The sequence below is a fragment of the Asterias rubens genome, chromosome 22 (genome assembly GCF_902459465.1).
Source record: "Asterias rubens chromosome 22, eAstRub1.3, whole genome shotgun sequence".
Classification (NCBI taxonomy): Eukaryota; Metazoa; Echinodermata; class Asteroidea; order Forcipulatida; family Asteriidae; genus Asterias; species Asterias rubens.
In genome coordinates, this window is record NC_047083.1 from 3,311,674 (window position 1) to 3,338,474 (window position 26,801).

General features: G+C 39.6%; 1 protein-coding gene and 1 long non-coding RNA gene across 3 annotated transcripts; one reads left to right on the plus strand and one right to left on the minus strand.

The window, feature by feature from the left end:
* The first annotated feature begins 26 nt into the window (after positions 1 to 26).
* Positions 27 to 24,022, plus strand: LOC117305251 (gamma-butyrobetaine dioxygenase-like). 2 transcript variants are annotated; one of them, XM_033790081.1, is made up of 6 exons: positions 27 to 523; positions 18,569 to 19,054; positions 19,554 to 19,659; positions 20,832 to 21,031; positions 22,104 to 22,270; positions 23,730 to 24,022. In XM_033790081.1, exons 1-6 carry the CDS (start codon positions 213 to 215, stop codon positions 23,894 to 23,896), a joined length of 1,437 nt encoding a protein of 478 aa, XP_033645972.1. In that variant the 5' UTR covers positions 27 to 212; the 3' UTR covers positions 23,897 to 24,022. The 2 variants fall into 2 exon arrangements, with proteins under 2 accessions (XP_033645972.1, XP_033645971.1); XM_033790080.1 differs by lacking the exons at positions 18,569 to 19,054; positions 19,554 to 19,659; positions 20,832 to 21,031; positions 22,104 to 22,270; positions 23,730 to 24,022 and adding exons at positions 2,227 to 2,332; positions 3,235 to 3,434; positions 4,090 to 4,256; positions 4,703 to 5,894 and having other exon boundaries at positions 27 to 1,009.
* LOC117305252 lies at positions 10,550 to 13,866 on the minus strand. The gene is made up of 4 exons (XR_004520658.1): positions 13,756 to 13,866; positions 13,288 to 13,397; positions 12,878 to 12,946; positions 10,550 to 11,722 (listed from the first exon to the last, which is right to left on the minus strand). It is a non-coding gene; the product is annotated as an uncharacterized LOC117305252 (long non-coding RNA).
* Positions 24,023 to 26,801: the final 2,779 nt, after the last annotated feature.

Here is a 26,801-nt window from a genome sequence, read left to right on the forward strand (position 1 = left end):
TCTTGATTTCATATTTGACATGTCAACAAAACTTTAACATAAGGTCTTAACCCTTTGTAAACACGTGCATAAAAATAGCTATGCTCCAGGGTTAAAGGTAGGCAAGTCCTTTACAGATGACCTTGGTTGCGACATTGTTATTGAATGTATGTGTACGTCGTGCAATCGGGAACTGTATACAGAGCCTATAGCCACGAATCAAAACAAAAAACATGGCCCTTTCGGCTGTACGATGTTCGGCTGTAATAAATGCCAGTAAGGCCCTACGGATGCGCTGCACAACAGACTTTGTAAGAAGAGCCACGGTCCCTGCTGAACGTTTGACTGAGAGAGTTGTCGGTAGAGTCAAGTTCCTCGGCCTAAGACAAATATATCCTAGTTTTCTGCAACGCTTTTCACCATGGTTAGGGCGAGATTGTATGTTTTCTACAAGGCCCGCTCGATATTCAACTCAATCTACCGAGCAGGATAAACCGTCGCCTCTAAAATTCAACGAAGTGACGAGGGACGATTCAGCCCGATGGTACCGGATGGGAGTAGACAGCGGGTATGAGGGTAGATACCCATACGTCTGGTTGAGGGATAACTGCCGATGCTCTCAGTGTTACCACCCATCGTCCTGGCAAAGGTCTTCTGAAGTGGCTGACTTGGATCCAGACGCGATACCATCAAGCGAGGAGCTAACCGACGATGGCAGAGTCTTGAGGGTCATCTGGCCCGATGGGCACCGCAGTGAGTTCAGCGCCGAGTGGCTAAATCGCCAGCGGTTCTCGGAGTCCGAGAAAGACGTGGTGAGTAGTCCGGAGTTGCAAACATGGGCAGGAGAATTGAACGGGAACATACCGACTTTTAAGTTCGAGGAACTGATGAATGAAGACGAGGAGTTGTACAACTGGCTGAATGTTCTGAACACCAAAGGGCTAGCAGTTGTCAGTGGAGCGCCAACGGAAACAGGTGTCGTCCAGAGCTTGGCTGAGAGGGTAGCATTTGTGAAGACGACAATTTACGGGTAAGAAGTTGAGTTCGTTGTATCCTTTACTCTGTGTATCGTGGCTGTATATAATGTGCCTAAAATTGTAACATCTCGTTTCCAGGCGATGTTAGAACTATGTTATCAAAACACTATAAATCTGATCTAATGTGGCCGAGTATTTTTTTCCAGTTTTATTTTGTTTACGTATTTTTAATTATAATTTATTGTATTATTTTTTATAAAGCCCACAAATTGTGTTATTTTACATTCTAAATTTGTATGTTACCATTTTTTTTTCACCTCATTTTTAATTATTATAGTTCAACTGTATTAACCGTAGTTTAATGGGCCTGCCTTTATCCATGATGAGTATCTCACAGTGCAAACTAGTGTTTAGTGTACCCGTACCCCGGCTAGGTCACTTTGCATTGTAGTTGCGATAACGTAACCCTCCTCCTGGCGGCCGTCGGGAGGAGGGTTACTTAATCGCAACTATTTGCATTGTAGGTAGCCCCTTTCATACATGCTTGTGGTATACGTAGGCCTACCACTCGTACGTATTAATTTGTTTGGGGTTGACGACCCATCCCTGGTTGCCTTTATAACCTTTCGTATTGTACAGCACGGAGGATGTATCCTTGTATAGGGCAATGGGGTCGACCAAGTTCCTTTGTGGCTCCATCAGGCAGTTACTGTATTATCGTAATAATAATGCTGACCTCTGTATTTTGTGTTGTTGCATACAGCCACTTAGCACTATTAATAATAGTTAATCAGAAAATGTGTTTCGTATACACCGATGTGTGTAAAGCTCTGAAGGCCCTAAAGCTATACACTCGGCCAAAATGCTTGTGGAGTTTCTTTGAAAACAACTCCACATGCATTGTTCGGGCGGGACTCGAACCCAAGACCCCTGGCATCCCAGCAACTAGACCACCGCGATTGCCCAGTTGCTATAAATATATTATTGGCTCTTTTTATCTCTGCAGCCGATTTCACGAAACGCGTTTGCTTAAAGACAATGGACACAATTGGTAATTGTCAAAGACAAGTCTTCTCACTTGGTGTAACTCAACATATGCATAAAAAGATAAAAATTGAGCTCAATTGATCGTCGAAGTTACGAGATAACAATGAAAGAAAAAAACACCCTGGTTACACGAAGTTGTGCTGTTTTATCCGGATAAATTTAATCAATTATCAATCAATCGATCAATCAGTCTAAAATTATTGTTGTTTGTTTTTGTTTTCAGTGATACATTTCAAGTGTTTAGCAAGCATGAAGCAAGTAATCTGGCCTACACCCCCAAATCCCTTTGTCTACACATCGATCTACCGTATTATAAATACACACCGGGTGTAAGTATATCAAAACAAATAAAGCACAAGAGAACCATTATGCTTATAAATTAATACCTAGAGTTCTTGTAGAGCGCATTCAATCATTCTTGCACCGGTATCCCGCAGGACGTTGTCTCCACGAGTTTTCTTTCTCCACTCTTGCCCATCTTGCAATCTTCGATATGCCAGGTAGAAGGTGCTGTTCATGATGATGCCATTTTCCCCGCTCCGAGGCCTACCGAGGCCTACCCCGTCTATTGTTTCCAGTCACTTGTTCAAGTAGGATGCATTTTGGGAGTCTGTTGTTTGTCATTCTCACTATGTGGCCAAAGCGCATTACAATAACAGTATCAATGCGCTTATTATTACTTAAAAGGTGCCTTTAATAATGTGGATTTCACAAAGAGTTATACGACTATAGTCTGACGAGTTACTCGTCCAAACTTAGGACTAGCCTTAAGTTTTTAATAACTCCCAAAGAGTCCTGGCTAGGACTAGTCCGAAGTAAAGACTATCGTTGTGAATCGACCACGGTTCTATATGATGGTCTTCCTCAGCTTCATGGGGAGTACATCCCATTGCAGCCAGCTGCCCTTTTTGGCGCTCCAGCGGTTTTTTTCCCACACGTTATCAAACTAAATCCTCGCCGGTACCCATTTATACCCCTATAGATAAAGAGAAGCAGTCATGGTATATTGTTTCATGACCGGGATTCGAACCCACACTCCAAGGACTTAAAGGCACTGGATATCTACTGGTAAAGAAACGGCCCGGGCTGCCCTCTCTGAAATAATGTAAAAAAAAAAATTAAGGCCATTTCTCACTCAAATAATAAAAGTTCAGCTGAAGCCCAATACTTTTTAAATAGGCGGCTAGGCATCCCTAACTAACCGATTTGGCTTTTGTCTTGATTATTACAGATCCAGATGCTTCACTGTATTGAGCAGGCAGACTGCGCTGGAGGTCAGAATCAGTTTGTAGATGGTCTCAATGTATCACTCCAGGTCAAGAAGGAGTTTCCCGATACTTACAAATTCCTTAGAACACACGAACTGGATTTCAGAGATGCTGGTGTGGACTACCGAACGTACCACATGAAGTATAGAAGACCCGTCATTGAGTATGTACATTATTTCATTCAGCGTGTTCTAATTAATTGGAACCCCTCCGTGATTTACACCCGTTTTTAGACAGGCGCTCCAGGAGTCGCGCTGAAAAAAATTATGGCTTAAACAGGCATAGAAGTCGACATATTGATCGACTGTTGCGGTCGTTCGGAACATTCATGTGTGAAACCAAAACTTAGTTGGGTCGACCAACTAGAGTCGCTTCTAATCTACATGTAGTTGGGTCGGCATGACTCTGGCGAGCCTAGCTGAAGCGGACTTGACACTGCCGCGAGCAACTGGCATCCTCTTCTCATGAATTTAGTTATGGAGAGAATTGATACGCTTCAGAAACTTAATGTAAGATATGAGCAGCCAGGGCAAGGTCGATTACCCGCTGGATTTTTGAATTCATAGACTGATCCGCTGTCTTAAGGGAATTCTCCATAGACGTACACATGCGAGCCTTGTGATGAAGATCAGGGTTAAAACAAAGTTAGGTCCCCAAAACAAACTATCTTAGATAATGAGATTGTCCATTTTAGGATATCAACTCACGCAGGGCATTGTACTATTGAGAAAACCATTAGGCATGTATAACGACTCAGTGTCATCAGCCTTCGCAAGATATTTTTTTAAACAACTCTCACGTGCATGAATGTTATGCAGGCACGACAAGTACGGTGATTTTCTGTGTGTAAATTACAACGACCACGTGAGGGCGCCCTACATGAGTCTTCCGGTGGAGAAAGTGACTGAGATGTACAAGGCCATCAAGATTTTCAATCAAGTCATGTATCGACCAGGTAACTTCGTTCAGCATCGGCTTGCTGCAGGTACGTAGATTAGACAATAAAAAACACATGACCATCCACACCCCTAAGAGTTTCCCCATGTATGCCTGGAGGTCGAGAAGCAATTATGGTTAAGTTATTTTTTGTTCAGCAGCATGTGGGGTGTCGTGGCCTAGCGGTTAAGAGCACCGGACTCAAGCTCTTGTGTTTCTAATCAGCAGAGTGGGGGTTCGAATCCCCAGCCGTGACATTTGTGTCCTTGAGCAAGACACTTTTAACCATTGCTTCGTCCTTCGGATGTTTTAACGGCTTAAAAGCCGTTGGCCCCGTGTGTTGAGTAACGCACGTAACAGCACGTGGTGCAAATTTAAACGTAGTCACACTTTCCATGGAGGAAATAATGTATGTTACAGCGCAAGTATAGCGTCACTACTGAGTTACAGATAAAAAGCCACTTTTAGTATTGTTTTCATATTTTTCTTTGCCAGGTGAAATAGCAACTTTCAACAACGGTCGAGTTCTTCATGGCCGGAGTGGCTTCACCATCACGAAGGCCGGCAACCGACATCTCGAGGGCACCTACTTTGACTGGGACGAAACGTATTCACGCATGCGTATTATTCGAGAGAAGCTATTTGGTGATGAGCGTCTTTAGTTTTGGGTGTTTGTTTAAACCATTTTAATCGGCCTTTCCCACGGATATACGCCTTATCGCAAATACTCGGTAGGCGCGCTGTATGCGTTAAATGAGGTGCATGCAGCTAGTCTAGCTAGCGCCCAAATTGTGATGTGACTTGGTTGTCTATTTGTTCTGGTCTATTGTTCTGGTTAGCACAGTTTTGTTATACAAAGGTTAGCGCCGTTTTATTGTACTATGTTGGTGTGCTTAAGCAGCTCTATAAAATTGGGACCAGTTGGCCGACACACAAACAATGTCTGCGCTAGGAACCAACCTCGAGCCCAGTACAAACAGGGCCCAATTTCATAGAGCTGCTAAGCACAACAATTTGCTAAGCTCGAAATTTCTTTCTGGATTCAAACGGATTACCAAACAAAATGTTCACGTGATTTTCAGGATAACCAAACAACAGCTGATTACCAGTAACAAACAATATGCAGCAAATGGAAATTTAATTGGTATAGGCCTATTTTCCTATTTAAAACCGAGGAAGAAATTTCATGCTAAGCAATTTATTGTGCTTAGCGGCTCTGTGAAATTTGGCCCCGGTGAGATGTAATCCTCAGTTTCCCCACAAGTAAGCCATTCGATGTGCAATTTACACGTTTCATTATGGGACACTGCACACACTCACTCGAACCCACCGGCCAACATGGCAATTAAGCTTTTAGTTAACATTAATTTCGTTTTTGTGTATATCTTGTTTGTTTATGTGAATGCATTTCTGGTTCGCAGTTCATGAAATCCCAGCAAATCAAACGTATTATATTGAAGCTGTATATTTCTAAACAAAGACACTGACTTTATGTCCTCAGTAAGTCAAAAAAGACTAGTTTAAACCTGTAGCGATTTGCATAAGTGAGAGACATATAAGTTGGTGAATTTAATTATCTTGTTTGTTAAAACGAATGCATCGCTTGTGATCAGTTTATTTTAAATCTTCGGACAGAAATTCTTTAAAGTTTTAAAAACTGTCATTAAAGCGATGTGCCCTCCCAGACCCCTGCAACAACAAACATACATTTTACAAAAATACAAAAAATAAAAGCATGAATTTTAAAAATGTAGATAATAACATGTAAAAGTACAAAACACCACATTAAATTAAAATCATTAAACACCGAGCTGGCACAAACATTATGGCAAGATAATGACAAATAGACCAAAACTGAACGCTGGTAGATAAAACAAAATATCACCCATCAAATTATTAAGAAACAAACCAGGCAAAGTAAATACATGTACAACAAATATGGAACGAATGTTAAAATAGAGCGACATTATAAGAAAAAAAAACACTATTTATAGCAGCTGTGGAAGATGTGTAAGTTCATGTACATTTCCACCAAATCAAAAGTACTCCATTGAAGCTGTATATTTCTAAACATTGGCATATGTAGCTTTATGTCATCACTAAGTTAAGATATTAAGGTATATTTGTTATGATTTAAATAATTCCATTAAAGGAAAACGTTGCCTTGGATCGGACGAGTTGGCCTATAAAAAAGTGTTTGTAACCGTTTGTTATAAAATGCATATGGTTGGAAAGATAATTTAAATGTAGAATACAATGATCCACACAAGTTTGCCTCACAATTGCGTGGTTTTCCTTTTACTGTGCGAACTAACACGGTCGGCCATTTATGGGAGTCAAAAATTTGACTCCCATAAATGGCCGACTGTGTTAGTCGACGAGGTAAAAGGAAAACCGTGCAATTTCGAGGCATGTTTATGTGGAACATTGTATTCTACTTTTACAGCATCTTTCTACCCATATGCATATTATAACAAACGCTTTTCAAAGACCAACTCGACCGATCCAAGGCAACGTGTTCCTTTAAAACCTTGTTTGTTTAAATGAATGCATTTCTTGCGATCAGTTCATTTACAATCCCACTAAATCAAGGGTATTCCATTGAAGTTGTTTTATTTCTAAACATAGGCATAAGATTTCTGTCCTATTTTAAATCAGTAGCGATTAGCACATTGAGAGATATTTTTTATGACTGAAATAGTTGTTTAAATGAATGGATTGATTATGAGTAGTTTACGAAATCCCACCAAACCAATGGTCTTCTATCGAGCTTTAATTCTAAACATTGTACGCATAAATTAGCTTTGATGTCGTCAGTATGTCAATAAAAACAAGTTTAAACCAGTAGCGATTTGCATATTGAGAGAGAAATAATTCGGTTAATTCCATTATAATCTTGTTAGCAGTTCATGAAACCCCACCAAACCAATGGTATTCAATTAAAGCTGATAAGTTCTAAACATCGTAGGCTAAGCTATGTCCTCAGTAAGTCAATATAACAAGTTTAACCATTTAGCCACTGGACCGCCCAGCCGCCTATCGATATACTGTATGTGGTAGGAGGAAACCTTGCTAGCTTGTGTTTGTAGAAAAAAAGGAACGTCAAAAGAATCCTCGATAGTCATTATTAAGCTAATGAAGCTAATGGTGATGAAATAATTTAGCTCTTACCCCATCAAAACGCTCATTAGTAAACACAAAGGAAACTGTATTTATTCATCATTCATGATAATATTGTCGAAAACTCACGCCTTCGCATTTATTTAGTGTAATAATTGAGTCAGATAAAAGCCTTGAAAAGCTATTATGTGTCCATTTTATCCTTACAAACAATAATTCGCCATAAAAATTACCGTAGCCGTTTAACGAGAGAGATTTATTGTTCTCATGCGAACTTGTACTTTTATACAAATATCAAGGTTCAAATTGAGCATAAAAGTTAAGCTGTGGCTATCTTTTAAAATTTGAACTACGATTCCAGTAATTAACTGCAAGAATCTTGACATATTAGTTTTCAGCAAACTCGGGCGGTGCAGGGACTACATGGTTAAACCTGTAGTGATTTGAATATCAAGAGGAGATATAATTTAGTGAATTCCGTTGTCTTGTTTGTTCAAATGAATGTATTTTTAGTGAGCAGTTCACAAAATCTTACCAAACCAATGTTATTCTATTGAAGCTGGATAGTTCCAAACTTTGTAGGCTAATAACCTATGCCCTCATCAGTAATTACTGATGAGGAAGTCAATAAAAAACAAGTTTAAACCTGTTAGTAGTGATTTGAATGTTTAGAGGAGATATTCGTGAATTCCATTATAATAATGTTTGTTTAAATGAATGCTTTTCTTGTTGGCAGTTCATGAAATCCCACCAAACCGATGGTCTTCTATCGAGCTGTAATTCTGAACACATACGCTAAGTTATGTCCTCGGTAAGTCAATACAAAACAAGTTTAAACCAGTATCACATTGATTTGCACATTGAAAGAGATTTGATTTAAATATGTCCATTATCCCACCAGACCAAGGGTCTTCTGTCGGGCTGTAATTCTGAACATTGATACGCATTAGCTTTGTGTCCTCAGTAAGTCAATAAAAACAAGTGTCACGGCCAGGTGTTCATAAAAAAACACCCCCGTTTAATTTTGGTTAATTCCTGTTTTGCGTAGCGCCCCCTACGTTCTCATTTGTATTTCCCGCCGTTAGCGTCATTCTTAAATTGGCCGAACTATCATCAACATCTCTGTTCATCCAATTTACAGGTATGATTCTTATTTATTTTATTACATCTTTATGCATTATTTCTTAAACTTTCAAGTCTTACCTATTTTATCAATAGAATGCATGAGAATTTATTGTTTCTTTACATCAACATATATTTGCGCTATTTAGTGTATTTTTAATCAACGTTCTTTTGGTAAACATGAGATAATGTGAATCGCCAAGATGGCGACCGGGATTTAGTTTTATTTATTTTCCATTTAAGCTATTCATAATTATTGTTTAACTATTATTGTTTAACTATTATTATTTTGCTTAATGTAATTCTTAAATTGGCCGAACTATCATCAACATCTCTGTTCATCCAATTTACAGATTCGATCTGACAATAAATCATATTCAAGAGATCTGCAAATCCAGTTTCCCCGTGCCTTATTAAACAGTGACTTCTATCACACAAGTTTAAACCAGTAGCGATCTGCATATTGAAAAATATTTCATTAAAGGCCGGGTACAGGTCTGGTTTTTACTAACAAAACAGTTGCTGGGAGTGTAAGCACTTAATGTAAGCCACCATATACATAAACTGACAAACCTGTAGAAGTTTGAGATCGATCAGCCATCTGGGTCCCGAGAAAATAGTGAAAAACCGATTACACATTTTGCATGAAATCATTGAATAGCCACGCACGGTCCAGGCTTGCAAATTTCCCTGTATAGATTTTTGAATATCGCCCTCATGCGTCTCAGCGCCGTTGGTACACTCATTCCCATTCAGGCTTTAGGGCGGAGGTGGCCGGCCGTTTGCGGTCGTCTACTGAAAGGCCACTGAAGGGTCATCCGCATATATAATGAGCTCTTTCACGTACGGCCATGCAACTGCACGTCGTGTGTGTGTGGAAATGTGTATGTATTGCAAACTGCGTGTAGGTAGGTGTACGTGTATAGACCATGTTACCCTTGTACAGTCAGTCGGATGCATGACCGTTATCAATAAATAATAAGCTTGGAGAACATGTTTTCAAAAATTCATTTCGGGAAAATAAAACACTGTAACGAAAAAAAAACATCACACAACGAAGCGATAATGTTTTATTGTACCTAGAAAATTAATAACACGATTTTTTGTGTTAAAAATACAGAAATATGAGACCAAAAACATCACGGATTTTGTGCAGAAATAAGGGTCTCCGTAAGTCGTTTTTATAATATTTAAAACACAGCTATTCGCTGCGTATCTTATGAGCTTCTGCTTGGAGGACACGTTTTCAAAAATTCATTTCGGGAAAATTAAACACTGTAACGAAAAAAAACATCACACAACGAAGCGATAATGTTTTATTGTACCTAGAAAATTAATAACACGATTTTTTGTGCTAAAAATACAGAAATATGAGACCAAAAGCATCACGGATTTTGAGAAGAAATAAGGGTCTCCGTAAAAGTCACTTTCATAATATTTAACTAAATTGGGCAGAATAATTTTCCTTAATGAGTGTTAGATACACTATTCATCTAGTATTTTACTATGTTCGTTTTTCCTAAGGAAACCCAAAACAGTCAAAAACCTTTACAGAATATGTCTTCGTCAGCGTAATCGTTTGAATCAAAATGTCCAGCATGGCTAAAAAATGAGAGCCCGATTGTGATTGGTCAGACTGTACTACGTTGCCTTCTTGACTAATCAGCTGCTGCGTAAGAAAACGCTAGGCAAGTTGATTGTGTGCGGCTTCCTACTTACTACGAGAAATCTGAAAGCTGTGTTTGGTAAACAGTGAGGTACCAGACTATTTAGCGTCTCGTGGTTTCGTTGTGAAGAAAAACTTGTACCCCATTGCCAGTCAGCTACTGGGAAAACAGTTTTGTTTTTCTTACATTTGGTCTCACAAACTTTTCACTTTAACTTTTCACTCAACAAATAACAATTTTACAGCATTTTTCAGATGCTAAAAAAATCTCATTGGTTTATACTCTTATTTCAGATGCACTATTTTCTTGTAAGGCATCACCGTCACGAGCCCAATCCCACATATTCATTTATTTATTTATTTGCACCTCTTGTGGGGGTTCAGTAGTCAAATTAATAGTTTTTAATACCAACAAAATGAAAACTCTGTCACACTTTTTCCTGTTTTATGGAAACATTTATTTGTTTTCGGTTTCTTCTTTCAGCAGCATGAATGTCTCACACAGTTACCAACATTTCCATGTACACACAATTATATAAAACAGAAAAAATACAATTATATAAAAGATTTACACACAAGTATTGTGGCAGTACAATTAAAAGTAATTGCAGGGACACCCAAGTAATTAGGAGACCTGTTAATTACCCAAGTTAAAATACTTTCCACTTGATACTTATTTTCTTGCTTTTTGTAGTATCACATCCAACTTGTAATACAACTGTTAGGACATTTTGGAATGTTTAGTATTGCATAAAATAAGTTAAATATTAATAATGAAAATCCTGTAAAGCAATCATATGAACATTGCTTTTTACCTTCAAGGTACATTTTTGTATTACACAGAATCGGTAAGGATACAAAAATGTTGCTTTATTTCAGCTTTGACAATGAAATTCATACCAGAGACATTCTTTTCTGTGAAAAACTTCCCTCTGAAATTAAGTCATGTTCGACAAAACTGAATCTGAAAACCTCAAGAAAAAAGAAAAAAGGCATTAGCTGATCCCATCACATTCACTACTACTATTTTGTCAGCTCTACCAATCCTGTATAGTACCTTAAACACAAAAATCAGACACCTAAGTCCATGTACCTTGCTATAATAAATAACAAATAACATTAAGGGACACAGATTGGTTTTTGTCTATGTGACAGCCAAACCAAATTTTTAAAAATATCACCATAATATGTTCACATAAACATAGAGTTCATCAATGTTTAGCGCTACCAACCACATATCTGGCAACAGCGGAACGATTCATACATGAATCAAATTGTTTCTCAGCTTCACATATTTTCTGATGACCAATTGTCCAAACCATATCATTTCGAAAATAATCTTTTCTCAAAACTATCAACAGCTGCAGTGTTTCCTACAAAGTATCAAGTAACTTTTTTATGGTCATTATTTGTTGAAGTATTTACATATCTATGACACTACATTTCAAGGAAAATTTTTCCGATTTTGCAAGAAATATGTTGCTCCTGGCTGGGTTACAACATCAGGAAGAAACCAGTCACTGTTTAAGTTCCTCGGCAAGTACCTCGTGAAGGAATCGCCCAATACTTTAACTTGAAAAAACGGTAGGTCATCAAGAGTGCTAGGCCTGAAATTGGAGGGAAATAGAAACAATAAGATAAATTTTCATTTTACTAAACTGTTGTTTTAACCAAGCCACATTAGAAAAAAGAAAAAACTAACCTTTTCTCCCCAACCAAACTTACCATGATTCAATTTTCTTCAAACAAATTTACAATACAAAATAAGCATGACCGGGGCCTAATTTCATGGCTCTGCTTACCGCAGTATTTTGTGCTTGCGATCACCATTACTTCACTTACTGTGCATGCGCAGAATTTTTGCGCTAGCGGTGTAAGCGAATAATGACTAGTATTTTAGTAACGTCGAGTACACGCGTGCACATGCAAAAATTCACTGTTAACCTGTTAAATACGCTTGACATACGCGCAGAATTCCCTGCTTAAGTAAGCGCTGACTCTTTGCTTACGTTACGGTAAGCAGAGCCATGAAATTGGGCCCAGATACGAGCCAAAAATTTCATAAAATCTAAGTAAACTACTGTCTGATCTGATAAAACTGAACGCTGAAATTTACTTGCATTTTTACACATCAATTTCAATAAAAAAGAAAACAAAGAAGGCTTAATCAGATTGGAGTACCTCGAGGTGAATTACTGAAACAAACTCTGACTAAAAAGGCTTTAAGTAGTGACATCTTTCATCATAAGACTGCGGCAAAACAAAACAAAAATCAGTTACATGTATGTTTTCTTTTTTATTTATTTGTTTTCACCTAAAAAAGCTACTTTCAACATGCATAAATTGTTTAAAGTGCACAAAACATTGTTCTACCTAAAGTATTGTAAAGCCCGGTTCATACTTCCTGGGAATGCGAATGCGAAGCGAATGTTGACGTCACAAATTCGCAACAAATATTCGCGGAAGTTGGCCTGTGCTCGACTCTTGCAAATATTCGCAGCGAAAACAGAGTTGTGACGTCAAATTCACGCCATAGTCGCTTCGCTTTCGCATTCGTAGGAAGTTTAACGTACTCTAGCACTAGCAGGATGGCTGTTAGAAAAAGGTCAAGATTAATTTCAACTAAAAAATGTCAGCCATTTTTTGTTTTTAGGTGGCCACTTTAGGAAGAAATAAAACTATTTTAAAAATTGCAAAGATTAATTTATTAGTCAATTTTATAATCTTTGCAATGCAAAAACAGAGAAGCATACTGAACTTACAATCCAGAGGAAATCGAGTCACTGTCTTCAAAGAATTCATCTTAACCGTTGGTAGTTCCCACAGGGTTGCTGAAAAAGAGAAAGCCACACCAATAAATTTCTTTAAAAAACTTTTTTTATAGTCTCGTCTTGTCATGTTAGATGCCTTGCAAATAAACTGCATTTACTCTGCCACATAACTATCTTTTGTTTTCCTTTTGTGATTGAGCTTTCACCTCAACCATCACATAACCTTTTAAAATAAATCAACACCTTTGAGTTTGACTTGTGTTTGATGAACCACCCTCGATAACCAATTAAAAAACATTCCTGGTTTCATCCATTTGATAGAGAAAATGTTTATCACAACTTGTTTTTTTGATACAAACATTACTTATCTTGGAAAGTCTAACACAAATCTGATAACTTACATTTTAATTAAAACAGAGGGAAGGGTTTGTTGTTCATGGAACTCCTTATCCACAGGTGTTGAAACAGCATGGTAGAGTAGGCCTATCTAGATGCACTGCCACCACTAGGACTAAGTAAAATGTAGGAATAAAAAAATAGCTTATTTTCAGTGACTGACTGAACAAATTCACAGAGACAGAGGCCAGTCTCAGTTTTTGCCTGGCTTTTTTTTCAAGGCCCTAAAATTTTAACAAGGTGAAAGAGAAATAATTTCGTAAAACTGTCAAAATCATGAGTTCACAGAGATTTCAGAGTGCTTTTGACGTAGCTAAACTGTGACCAACGATACTATTATTAGTGGTATCGTTGGAATGCCACACGAAGATTTTCCGATTTGACGGTGAAGATTTTCTTATTGAAAAAAAAAAAAAAAAATCAGATGATGAAATGACAAGTTTGTTGGATTCTAAATTAAACAAAATACTCACTTCATTGGGCTTGAACTGGCCATAGTGCTGGTCTCAGGCATGACTTAGCTTACGTGTGTGTGTTCGTGCGTGTGTCTAGAGCAGCAACGTGGCCAACTCATCGACGTGAATAACACTACAACCTCGTATGCTTGGCTCATCTCCACGGAGGGTTAATTTGGTGCGCTTTGCGCGGCGAGATCGATCATCCTTGAGAACGACGTTTGCTGCGAACCAGTAACCGACCGTTCGCGAATTATTTACGCGTGCCGAATTGAGAAAACAAAATAACTATTATTGGTCGTGTGAGGGCAGTATCTACGAAATTGATTCAAAAAATTAATAAAACGCTACCGGAGCGATAAAGTCCGATCGGAAAATTACTTTTCTTTCTTTCTCATCAAATATGGCATTATGGACGGAAATATTTCAAGGGATGTTTTCTACTATCATTATCATTAGACCGTGTAAGTATTATGTAAATCTGTGATCTTAGGAATTTTTTACGAGGTTTTTTCTTACCAATTCTGTACCCCCCCTTTAAGTGAATGCCATTATCCTTTTTGTTAAAGACAGTGGACACTATTGGTAATTGTCCAAGTCTAGTCTTTATTTGGTGTATATCAACATAATGCATAAAACAACGAACCTGCGAAAATTTGGGCTCAATCGGTCATCGAAGTTGCGAGATATTAATGAAAGAGAAACACACCCTTGTCACACGAAATTGTGTGCATTTAGATGGTTGATTTCGAAACCTCAAATTTCTAAGTCTGAGGTCTCGAAATCAAATTCGTGGAAAAGTACTTCTTTCTCGAAAACTATGGCACTTCGGAGGGAGCCATTTCTCACAATGTTTTACACCATCAACCTCTCCCCATTACTGGTCACCAAGAAAGGTTTTATGCTAATAACTATTTTGAGTGATTACCAATAGTGTCCACTGCCTTTAAGCGAATACCATTATCCTTTTTGTTAAAATGAATGCATTTCTTGTGCGCAGTTCATGTAATCCCACCAAACCCATGGTATTCTATCGAATCTGTTATTCTAAACATTGTACGCTAAGCTATGTCCTCAGTAAGTCAATAAAAACAATTTTAAACCAGTATCACGGTGATTTGCATATTTATTTATGGAGATATGGTTTAGTGATACCATGAAACCTCTGAACCAAAGATAATAGCAAGATATATTCCAAGGACAAAAGTGTTAAGGGGTTATTTTGAGTTGATGATTTAACCGTTCGATTGTTTCAATTCTAAAGAAAATGTAAATGGGGATTGTTTACAAATAAACTAGATCGTGTGGAAATTTAGCTTTAAAGGCAGTGGACACTGTTGGTAATAACCCAAAATATTTGTTAGCATATAAACTTTTGGTAACAAGCAATGTGGAGCTGTTGTTAGTATAAAACATTGTGAGAAACGGCTTCCTCTGAAGTGACGTCGTTTTCGAGAAAGAGGTAATTTTCCACGAATTTGATTTCGAGACCTCAAATTTAGAATTTGAGGTCTCGAAATCAAGCATCTGAAAGCACACAACTTCGTGGTGACAAGGAGTTTGTTGTCTTTCATTTATATCTCACAACTTCACTGACGTCAGATGTTTAGAGCTACTGCTGTTGATTGCGGCGGCAGAGCTGTGGGTGGCGGTAGATGTGTACAGCGCCACCATGCGACAATGCACAACTACAAGAAGAAACATAATCGCACACTTGGTCCTGAAAGTTCGATTACGCATGTGACTTTTACAGTCCATTTTTAGCTGTTTCGTAGCGCTAGCTGTTTCGTAGCGCAGCGCAGCGAAACAGCTATTGTTTTTGTTCGGTTTTATTTGGTTGTTTCAAGATTATTCAGTACTCGCATTTTTTTGCATGGTTCCTAAAATTAAAGAGCAATTGCAATGAAACTTTCAGTGATGAAGTGCATTGGTGCAAGGAGGGTCCTAAAAGAAACTCGTCATGATGACGTTTATCACCGGTCACGTGACGTCATCTTAAAGGTGTTTTATTTAAATCTTTGAAAATCTATATCAAATCAACGACAAGAGACCGTAGCTTTCTGTTAACGGGACTGGGTAGGGATTAATTGGGTCTTCATTTTATTTCATGTGCGTGACCTCACATGACCTCTACTTCCGGTCGAAACTGGCCAAAAACGGTAGTGCCCTGTAACTCAAAAGTGGTAACACTTACGAAGTTGCTTTGGACGTAAGTGTCTAGCGAGGGTGGGCAGTTCAAAAAAAGTTTGATGACGTCATAAATTGCAACAGCGCCCTCTAGTGGCAGGTTGAAATTTCTTCAAAATGGACTTTCACTTTAAATCACTTTAAATTGTACACACACGTTTACTGTCTGGCAGGCATCATATGTGTTAAGTTTCAGATCAATAACGTCATCGGGAGTCACGTGACGCGGTATTAAAGGTGCACTTTTTGAAGTCGTATAACTCCCGGAGTGATAATGCGACTTTGTTGAAACTTGGTAGGTTGTTAGACATTGGCAAGTTCTTGTGAATTATGTGATGACGTTATAATGACGTCATCACATGATTTCTTACGATATTTTTCATTTGTTGCACCTTTAACTCATTAATTGCTAACTGTACATGGTATAATCTAAATTATTTTGTTAAGTAGCCAGGATTGGTCATAACTGCTTTGTTTATTAAAATGTCAATTTCAGATGAGAAATTCGAAAATGTTATTAACGAAACAGCTCTGCATTTGTGCACAAATGCAATCAGGTCTAAGTTTTTGTTTAGTGCGTTAAAAACAGAACCTATCACTTAATATTATTCAAAGACGCATGTAACATGTCATTGGGTCGTGCCGGAGTGTGTTCCTCCTGTCGTTGCCAACGTTTGTTGAAGTTGAAAGTTGAAGTTGAAACGGTGTATTTGTTGCCATATTATTATTATGTGACCCAACCAAGGGTGTGACGCTGCCCGCAAGCCGTAATTCAATTGACATGGCAAAGACCAATGGTTGGTGTGGCAATTCAACGAAGCAAACTTCCCCCCCCCCCGCCCCCATAGACCTTTTCGCAAAATACTCAGTACTCGCACGTTAGGTGTGGGATGAGGTGCATGCTGGTCTATAGTGACCACGTTTGGAGTGCGTTTTGGCGACCCCAACCAAAGCCTAACCACTAACGAGTCGGTTACCGGTTGGTCTGAACCGCATTGTCACCGCGTTCAACCTAACGCGCGAACACGCCCAACCGATAACCAAAGTTTCTGGTTCGGTCGCAAAAAAAAAAAAGAAAAAAACACTCCTAGAGTGCATTTTTGACATTTCGAAAATAACTCATTCCAAGTGGATATTTTGAGATAATTATTTGGAACACAGATGTGCACTGCCACCAGAGTTTACGTGGCGAACAATTACAGGTGACGCATGACTCTGTTATAACAAAACAATCAATTATCTTTTCGAGAGGTTTATATAATATGGCAAATGACACTTTCAAAAACACGTTTCACTATTTGAAGTGCACCAGCACGTGCACCAACAACAGTTTTAAGTAAAGTCACGAAACAAAATCAATGTTGACATCCCGGGCGCCAGATTAAAACAACATAAAATTAGTCCTACGCAATGTATGTGGAGCCATCGTACTTTAAGAGTAAAGGGGGGGGGGGCATGATAGGACGACCTATTTAGAAAAAAAAGGCTGGCCTAAATGTTGATGCAGATCACTGACTGTCATCCACCCTAGCCACGTCAACTACATGGACGTGTTTGTTTGTTTGTTGCCCTTTGGAGTGTACCCCGTCTAATGTTTTTTTTTTTTTTTTTAACTTGCTCAAAATTGTATTTATTTCATGTACCTTTGTAGTCTCTTAATGTATTCCGGTTTTTGTTATTATGCAAACGTTTCAACTAGCAGACCACTATTTGGGGAGGCTATTTATCAATATTGTTATTAAGTACTGGTTCAGGCTTTAATTATGCTGCGGCATTGTCTGGTTACACTGCGAGTCAAACCATCGTCTTGGTTCCAAGACCATTGGTGTTGCGCGGTCACACACAACCAACGTTCCGATTATGCACGGCAAAAGCTGTACACGCTTGTAATGAACGAACGCTAGCGGGCGCTCTGTTTCTCTGATTTAGATCTCACTATGTCTAGAGTCTGTGCTCACCAAGGTCTTGGACATTTTGCAAATTGAAGGCGTGGCCAGACTATGTAAATGACTTTTAATGTATGCAATATTCATATCACGTGACGAATTGAAGATGACTATTCAACTAGATCGAGTCAAAGGTCAATATGATCGGCGCTCTATTTTTAATAGAAAACAGTGAAATTTCAAGTATAGACTACTAATTCAGATTATGGATACGTGACGATTTGAAATCGTAAATAATGGTCAAAATCGAACGTAAGATAAGCAATCAGAGTGTCCGTGCATTAAACCATGGTTTATGATACAAAGTGCAGTTTGCACCACTACTTTTCAAGGCAATTATCGATCAATAATTAAATTATCTGGAGTTTAGAAGTATTCAAAAATAGTTCAAAGGAATCAATTTAAATTGCGCATTATTATTTTGTAGCTCTATTGATCAGAATGCACTTTGTACAATGGTTAAAACAAAGGTATGATGTTTGATCACCCGGGGGGGGGGGGCTGTTACAAATCAGCCATGTGATTGCTCGGGGAAAATAACATAAATGAAACATGCATTGAACTTGCTTTATCATACACCGTATACTGCATGTCACACATCATATTCACTTCAGGTATAGCACAAAATAATCAGACACCTTACGGAAAATGAAGACTCCGTGTTTTGTAAGCTTGACGAGGGACGATTCAGCCCGATGGTACCGGATGGGAGTAGACAGCGGGTATGAGGGTAGATACCCATACGTCTGGTTGAGGGATAACTGCCGATGCTCTCAGTGTTACCACCCATCGTCCTGGCAAAGGACTTCTAAAGTGGCCGACTTGGATCCAGACGCGATACCATCAAGCGAGGAGCTAATCGACGATGGCAGAGTCTTGAGGGTCATCTGGCCCGATGGGCACCGCAGTGAGTTCAGCGCCGAGTGGCTAAATCGCCAGCGGTTCTCGGAGTCCGAGAAAGACGTGGTGAGTAGTCCTGAGCTGCAGAGGTGGGGAGGGGAGCTAAACCGCAATATACCCACCTTCGCCTTCAAGAAACTGATTCAGGATGACGAGGAGTTGTACAACTGGCTCAACGTATTGACTACGAAGGGTCTAGCAATCGTAAATGACGCACCACTAGAGACGGGAGCTGGTGAACAACTAGCAGAAAAAGTGGCTTATCTGAAAACAACCATTTATGGGTGAGATCCATTGAGATTCACACTTGGCTCTCTATGTTCCCTCAAGATACGTTTTCAATCCCTCAAAACACGCTTCTTTCCCTCAATCCGTCGAAATGTGCTTTTATTCCTTCAAAATACGTTTAATCATTGTTGATTTTTTTCAAGACACTGGACACTATTGGTAACTTGTGTCAAATACCAGTCTTCTCACTTGCTGTATCTCAACATACACATACATGTACAATAACAAACCTGTTAAGATTTGAGCTCAATCTGTCATCGATTTAGTATGTGTACCCCCCCCCCCCCAACCCCCCCCCCCCCCCCATTTTGGGGGTATTTGTGTTGTGTTTATAGGACGATCTTTGGATTTCGAAGAAAAAATTACTCATACACAAAATTGAAGTGATCCTGTTAGTTGTCTCTTGTGACAATAATTTAAACAAACCCACCCCAATCCCCACAATCACATGGTTAATTCATTGAATACTGTATTGATAATTCTTTGTAATTTCAGTAAGCAGTTTCAAGTGTCCAGTAAACATGATGCGAGTAACCTTGCCTTCACAAACATTGCTCTCGGATTACACACAGATCTGCCGTACTACCATTACACGCCAGGGGTGAGTTATTTTTTTTGTATAAAAAGGTTGCAATAAATTATTTAAAAAATCTGCCTTTTTTATCAGGAAATTTTGAAAACACAGTCATGATTATACGGACGCGTGAGAGTATGCGTCAGAGCAGCGTACACTTATACACGCCGCTGATATTTTGTTTTCAAATTAATATTAAGGAGCTTTCGATTCGGGACGGTAGGGCTACAAGACGGAATGTTACCGAACGCGGAGGTCCGGGCGCTCTCCCTCCCGACCTTTATTGTTAGCTGTTTCGATTACTAGCAGTGGACTAGACTGTCAGATCCAGTGATTTCATTGGATACAATGATATTGGATAAACGTGCACCCATTATTATTAATAGAATTTGACTACGGGTATCTCTATGTGAAATTAATGGGGTCAAAGGTTAAAACACACGTCAGGTTTTGATGCCGGTCTCTGGCGTTATATATTCACGAGCCTCGAAGTGTGACTTCAGATGTTCAGGCTAGTTGTGGACCGGACGGTGACACGGCCACTGGATTACGGTTTAGTGCAGTGTGTAACAACTATAAAAACGTGTATTAGACACCACTCGGTCGTGCTTCATTTACAGACAGAACGTTATTTCACCAAGAGACCATCCTCACACCTCTTCGCAGGACGGTTACATGTTTATAGTTCCACGCATGCGCCGATAATTTTTTTTTTAACTCCGTGACCGTCCCCTCGATTCGCCTGCCGTTCTGAATCGAAAGCTCCCTATGCACGGCCGGGCGAAGGTTTGAAAAAATTCACAATTTTTTTTTTCTTCGCAATTGACAACTAGCTTTCATTGGGTGCGTTCGTTTAGCTTCCCTGGGTCGCCCCCGGTCTGCCCCGGTATGTTCAAATAGCTTTGACGGGGCTCATCCGGCCGGGTCAGCCCCCAGTGCCCCGCTTGTGGAGTGGGTCACTTGGGGGTGACCTGATGTGCATGCCGTCACCGCGAGAGGGCGAGTGTGGTCGTTTGATTAGCTCCTGTTAGGGGCTCACCCGAGTGAGAACAGCGGGGTCGACCCAGGGAAGCTAAACGAACGCACCCACATGTCTCAAAAATCAAACTTAAGGCAATGGTACGATAGTCGCAACAATAAATTAATCATTAGCTATCCTGGACATTAATGTACTAACCCCAGCTGATACTTGACCATAGATTCAAATGCTGCACTGCATTGTCCAGGTAAACGGCCATGGTGGAGAAAACCAATTTGTGGACGGACTGAACGTTGCAGAGCAAATCAGAACAGAGTTCCCGGATGCTTACAAACTCCTCACGACGCAGAATGTCAACTTTCGGGATGTTGGTGATGATTGTCGAGCGTACCATGTAAAAACCGATCGACCAATAATTGAGTATGTTAATATCGCTACATGTACTCTTAACCTAGAGATGTTGAGAACTCAGTGCGAGGGGGAGGGGACTCTAGCATTGGCAATGTGAGACTTTTGAACGCCAGGTGGCAGCAGACTTTACCAGGTAAAAAAACATGTTTTCGTAGTTCTGCGCACGCGCACGTATACCGAGAACAACTGATTTACCTGGTAAGTTTGCTGCCACCTAGCGTCTTAAAAGTCCCCCATTAATTAGACACAACTCAGATACCTCACTAGGCCAAGATTAACAAAGATGTAGGGCAGAAAATAATGCTTGACAAAATTTCTTTGCTAGCTAATAATGAGTCGCAATACTGTTCAACGAGTTTTTGAAAAAACACATTTCTGCACTAAACTATTTTCTTGCAACTTTGATGACAAACATTGTGCTTAAATTAAAGGAACACATTGCATGCCTTAAATCAGTCGAGTTGGTCTCAGAAAAGCGTTTTCAACCGTTTGTTTTAAAATGCATAATGATTAGAAAGATATTTTAAAAGTAGAATACAATGATCCACACAAACATGCCTCGAAATTGCACCGTTTTCCTGTTATCTCGTCGACTAACACGGTCGGCCATTTATGGGAGTCCCATAAATGGCCGACCGTGTCAGTTCGCAAAGTAAAAGGAAAACCACGCAATTTCGAGACATATTTGTGTTGATCATTGTATTCTACTTTTAAAACATCTTTCTAACCATATGCATTTTATAACAAACGGTTGAAAACGCTTCTCAAAGACCAACTCGACCGATCCAAGGCAACGAAAGACCAACTCGACCGATCCAAGGCAACGTGTTCCTTTAATGTTCATAGGCGTGTTGTTTTATGCATGTTGGGATACAACAATTTGAGGATACTGATCTTTTACAATACAACAGTATACCGTGTCTCATTATGGGTTTAAATAAAGCTATCGGTACCTTTTATGTACATTAATTTGCGATTAAATTAAAAAAATCCTATACAAATTTTCCGAGCATGCAGAGCGCCGCCTTTTTTCCGTATTAGAATACTTCTTGTTCCATTCGTTTATAATGTTTTATTCGAGGTACACCAAATCTGATGAATTTCATCGCATCACTTACAATGACCAGGCGAGGGCGCCCTCTATGACTCTACCAGTGGAGAAGGTGACTGAGATGTACAACGCTATCAAGATTTTCAATCAAGTCATGTATCGACCAGAAAATCTCGTTCAACACCGGCTCATTGCAGGTAGGTGGGTATACAAGCAGGAAGAGTAACGATGAGAAGCCCCGTAGACTTGACCCAAACCCCAATCCCGTGCCATGCCATAGCTAGAAAACTATTACTAAATAATATAATAATAATAATAATAATAATAATAAGACGTGTAATGCGCACATATCCACCCTGCTGGGTGTTCAATGCGCAGTAAAAAAAAAAAAAAAAAAAAAAAAAAAAAAACATAACACAAAGAAAAACAGACACAACAAAATTAATCCTTTAAATAAGATGTTTTGAGAAGAGACTTGAATTTTTCAGTACAAAGACAAGATCGAAGATTAAGTGGTAGAGAGTTCCAGATGCGTGGCGCGGCTGAAGAAAAAGACATGTCACCCCATGAAGGTCCAGACTTGGGTTCAATGAGGAGAGAGATGGAACTTGATCGAAGATTCCTTGATTCCTTATTGTCTTATGCATGCATTCTCCAACCTGGTCCGCACTCTTTGACGGCTTGTTTGCTAGTAATGCAGGACGTTTCACACCGCACGAGAAGGATGACTTGAATCAAGTCTAGAAGCCCCGTAAAGGAAAGTGCACGTTTCGAAATAACTGATGAAACCAAAAGATCCATGGTTTCGAGAAAAGCTCTAATATCGTCAGACCGGTGGCGCAAATTGCGCTGCGGTGTCCATTACAAGTCTACGCCAACCATCTCTATCCGCTGCTGATCTTGATGCAGCGGCCATCCCTGTCATGTAAACAAACTAAGGTACTTCATTAACCTGCTCCTGGTCAACTCCCACCTGCTCCTAAAATCCTCATTGGTGGACAAGAACTTAAAAACGTGGTGCACTTTGCCTATCTCGGCAGTCAACTTTCCCAGAAAGCCAACATCTCAGAAGTGCACGCGTTTATAATATCGTGTTGCTGACTGTACTTCTCGTGCATTTGTATAGCGCGTTTAATAGACCGATCCAGTAGGCGCCGCCCACGACGCACGTGTGAGCAAGAACACGTGGAGCTCTCCATGCTTTCTGCACAACTCTGCCGCGCGCGCCAAGATACGCGCACGCATGTCGGACCTTAGTGTCGGACCTTCGTTGCGTTGTGATTTCCTCAGTGCGAAGTGCTATGATTGCGCACATGACGTCATTGACCGCATGCTGTGATGACGTAAAGCGCATGGTACGAGCTGCGCGCAACTCTCAGCCAATGATAGCCGTTCACTCGTGCACGCTTCATTTACAATGGCAGCAAATGCAAGAGAATAATTGTTTTTGCTAGCTCTCTTTGCAACATAAACTTCGGAATGCTAGGTGGCGGCAGACTTACCGGGTAATGTTCATTGTCGATTTAGTTCAGAGAGGACGCACATAATCCCGAGAGCAATGAATTTACCCGGTATGTTTGCTGCCAACTAGCATCTCAAAAGCCCCTCGTTACCGTATTATTATTGATTGTATTTTTGTTTTCTTTTAATTAACAGGTCAGATAGCTACTTTCCACAACACTCGTGTCCTACATGGTAGAAGTGCCTTTAAAGTAGCAGAAGCTGGCCGGCGACATCTTGAATGTGGGTACATTGATTGGGACGAGGCTCATTCACGCATGCGTGTTCTTCGAGAGAAGCTTTTTGGCGACAAACGTCTTTAAACATTTCTAAAGATGACCGTGAGCGCATTTTAGGGTTCGTTTGATTCATCACATTCCTTCCTTCTATTTTGGTCTCGCTATAAGGCACTGTGTACGTTTGGTAATTGTCAAAGACCAGTGTTCTCATTTCATGTATCCCATCACCAGCATAAAATAACAAACCTGTGAAAATTTGGGCTCAATTGGTCATCGGGAAAATGATGAAAGAAAAAAAAACATGAGTTTGTGTGCTTTCAGATAGGAATAAGTCTTTTCTACGTTACTTCAGAGGGAGTAATTTCCCACAATGTTTTATTCTATCAACAGCCTTCCAATGATCGTTACCAAGTCAATTTTTAAGTTAATACATGTATTTGTTTTGAGTAAGTACCAAACATGTACCTTCCCTTTAAACATGGGCTACATGATAATTTTAATATTTGAACTATATTGCCCCTTTTTGGCCAAATATACATCGTAGATACCGGTTTAGAACCATTTTACGCTTAAACTCGCCGCGTGGCTTTTTCTACCGATAGTCAAAACTGCTTATCTATGATAATGATATGCAACGACTCCTCGACTTCGGGCCGAGTTGACAGATACAGGGGTGGATTTCACAAAGGTAGTCCTAACTTTGGACTAGTCCTAGGCAATGGTAAGAGATAGGACTGGTCCTAAGTTAGGACCAGTAACTCATCCTAACTTAGGACCAGTCCTCATCCTAACTTAGGACCAGTCCTATCTCTTAGCATTGCCTATGACTAGTTCTAAGTTAGGACTACCTTTGTGAAATCCACCCCTGGCAACCCAGTACCACAAAGCAATAGTTTTCTGATATTTAGGCTTCATGTAACTTGTTTGTAGGAAGCATGTATCTTTTTATTTAGGACTAGGGTATGGGGTCAGGATTGCAAATTTAAAGCCATTGGACACTTTCGGTAAACAGTATTGTCCAAAGCCCACACTTCGTGTATCACAACTGATATAAAAAATAACAAACCTGTGAACATTTAGGCTCAATCGGAGTCGGGAGAAATAACGAGGAAAAACCCACCCTTGTTTCCACACGTTTCGCCGTGTCATGACATGTGTTTAAAATAAATCCGTAATTCTCGCTATCGAGAATTGATGTTGTTTTAATGTTTTCTCGAAAAGTAAAGCATTTCATGGAATAATATTTCAAGAGAAGTCTTTCACAATTACCTTCTGTAAACGCTGTAAGTTATGTGTAAATCTGTGAACTTTTGTTTCTGTGCCGAAAGTGTACGAGCGCTACTTATGAAGCCACTGTTATTATTGCTAGTACACAAATGTATTATTATATATTATTTTAATTATTATTGTTTGGAAATTAACAAAATAAAACATCCCCCAAAAACTGGTTATCTTTATGATTATTTTCCATTTCTTTATTTAAACCCACCCCCCAAAAAAAAAAAAAAAAAAAAAAAACACATACAAATAATCTTTAAAGTCATTGTATTCAAATATTATGTTCTGCAGCCAAATATTTGATCAAACATTCCAAGGTGTGAATAGTCTTGGTGAAAGCAATTCTCGTTTTCTTTTCACGCACAGCGCGGCCACATCGATCGCCCGTATACATGTACATGTACATGTACACTCGCCACCTAACCCCTGCGACCACCGGTGAGTGGGCTTAAGGCCGAGTCACACTGCAGCGATAACGGAAACGATAACGATCACGCCGCAAAGAGAACGCATTCTATTGGTTGAATGAGCGTGTGCGTATTCTGAGTGGAGCAGTTCAACCAATAGAATGCGTTCTCTCTGCGTTGTGATCGTTTTCGTTATCGCTTAAGTCAGGCGCGTGTATACGGCTGGTCTACGTGCTGTTGGCGAGTTGGCCGCATTGTGCGTGAAAGGAAAACAAGTAGCGTCTTGCACCAAGACTAAGGTGTGATTGGTAAATAAATCATACAATTTTCCCCCTAAAGAGTGGTCTGCTTGCCAAATACCAAATCAAACACTGGAGGATCAGTCAGCATTCACTCAAAGCGGTTCAGCTAGTTCACTGTTGAAAGCGTCTCTGTTTAGTATCAAGTACAGACTGGACAAGCTAACTGATCCTGCTGGCCAGTCACTGTATACTTATCATGGCAAACCCTGTCGTACACATGTAGGTAACCTTAAAGGCAGTGGACACTATTGGTAATTGCTCAAAATAATTACCATCACAAAACCTTTCTTTATTACCAGTAATGGGAGAGGTTTAAAGTATAAAACATTGTGAGAAACAGCTCCCTCTGAAGTGACGTAGTTTTCGAGAAAGAAGTCATTTTCCACGAGTTTGATTACGAGACCTCAAGTTTAGAACTTGAGGTCTCGAAATCAAGCATCAGAAAGTACACAACTTCGTGTGACAAGGGTGTTTTTTTCTTCCATTCATGTCTCGCAACTTGTACAACCGATTGAGCTCAAGTTTTCACAGGTTTGTTATTTTATGCATTAGTTGAGCTACACCAAGTGAAAAGACTGGTCTTTGACAATTACCATTAGTGTCCACTGGCTTTAACAGATCAATCCCTTCCATCTACATAAAAAAAAAAAAGAAAAAAAAAAAAAAAAAAAAAAAAAAAAAAAAACAACTGTGCGCACACTTTTATTATCAAGCCGTTCTAGACTTGGTTCAACACCCCTCCCGAAACTAATAATCTTCCCATGATCCATCGTTAAAAGAGGGCGCACTCTCATCAAAACAGATGTTTCTCAGGGTGATGGGGGTTCAAGGCTGATGGCGCCCTCTATTGGCAACTCTATCAGCGTGATACATGTATATGCGAGTAAAGCTTTTTGGAAAATCAACAGGAGCGTCTTGAACCAAGACTAGCATATTGGACGGCTAGCAAGCTTTTAGTGGATTGGGTCCTACTGAACAGTGCAGGATCCAATAATTTTGAAA

Bases quoted from the DNA above. Each gene is read 5' to 3' on its own strand.
- LOC117305251 (XM_033790081.1), top strand. From the start codon at position 213: ATGGCCCTTTCGGCTGTACGATGTTCGGCTGTAATAAATGCCAGTAAG. The intron at 524-18,568 runs GTACCGGATGGG...TTCAGCCCGATG, and splicing joins AGGGACGATTCAGCCCGATG to GTACCGGATGGGAGTAGACA. The intron at 19,660-20,831 runs GTGAGTTATTTT...ACTTGACCATAG, and splicing joins ACTACCATTACACGCCAGGG to ATTCAAATGCTGCACTGCAT.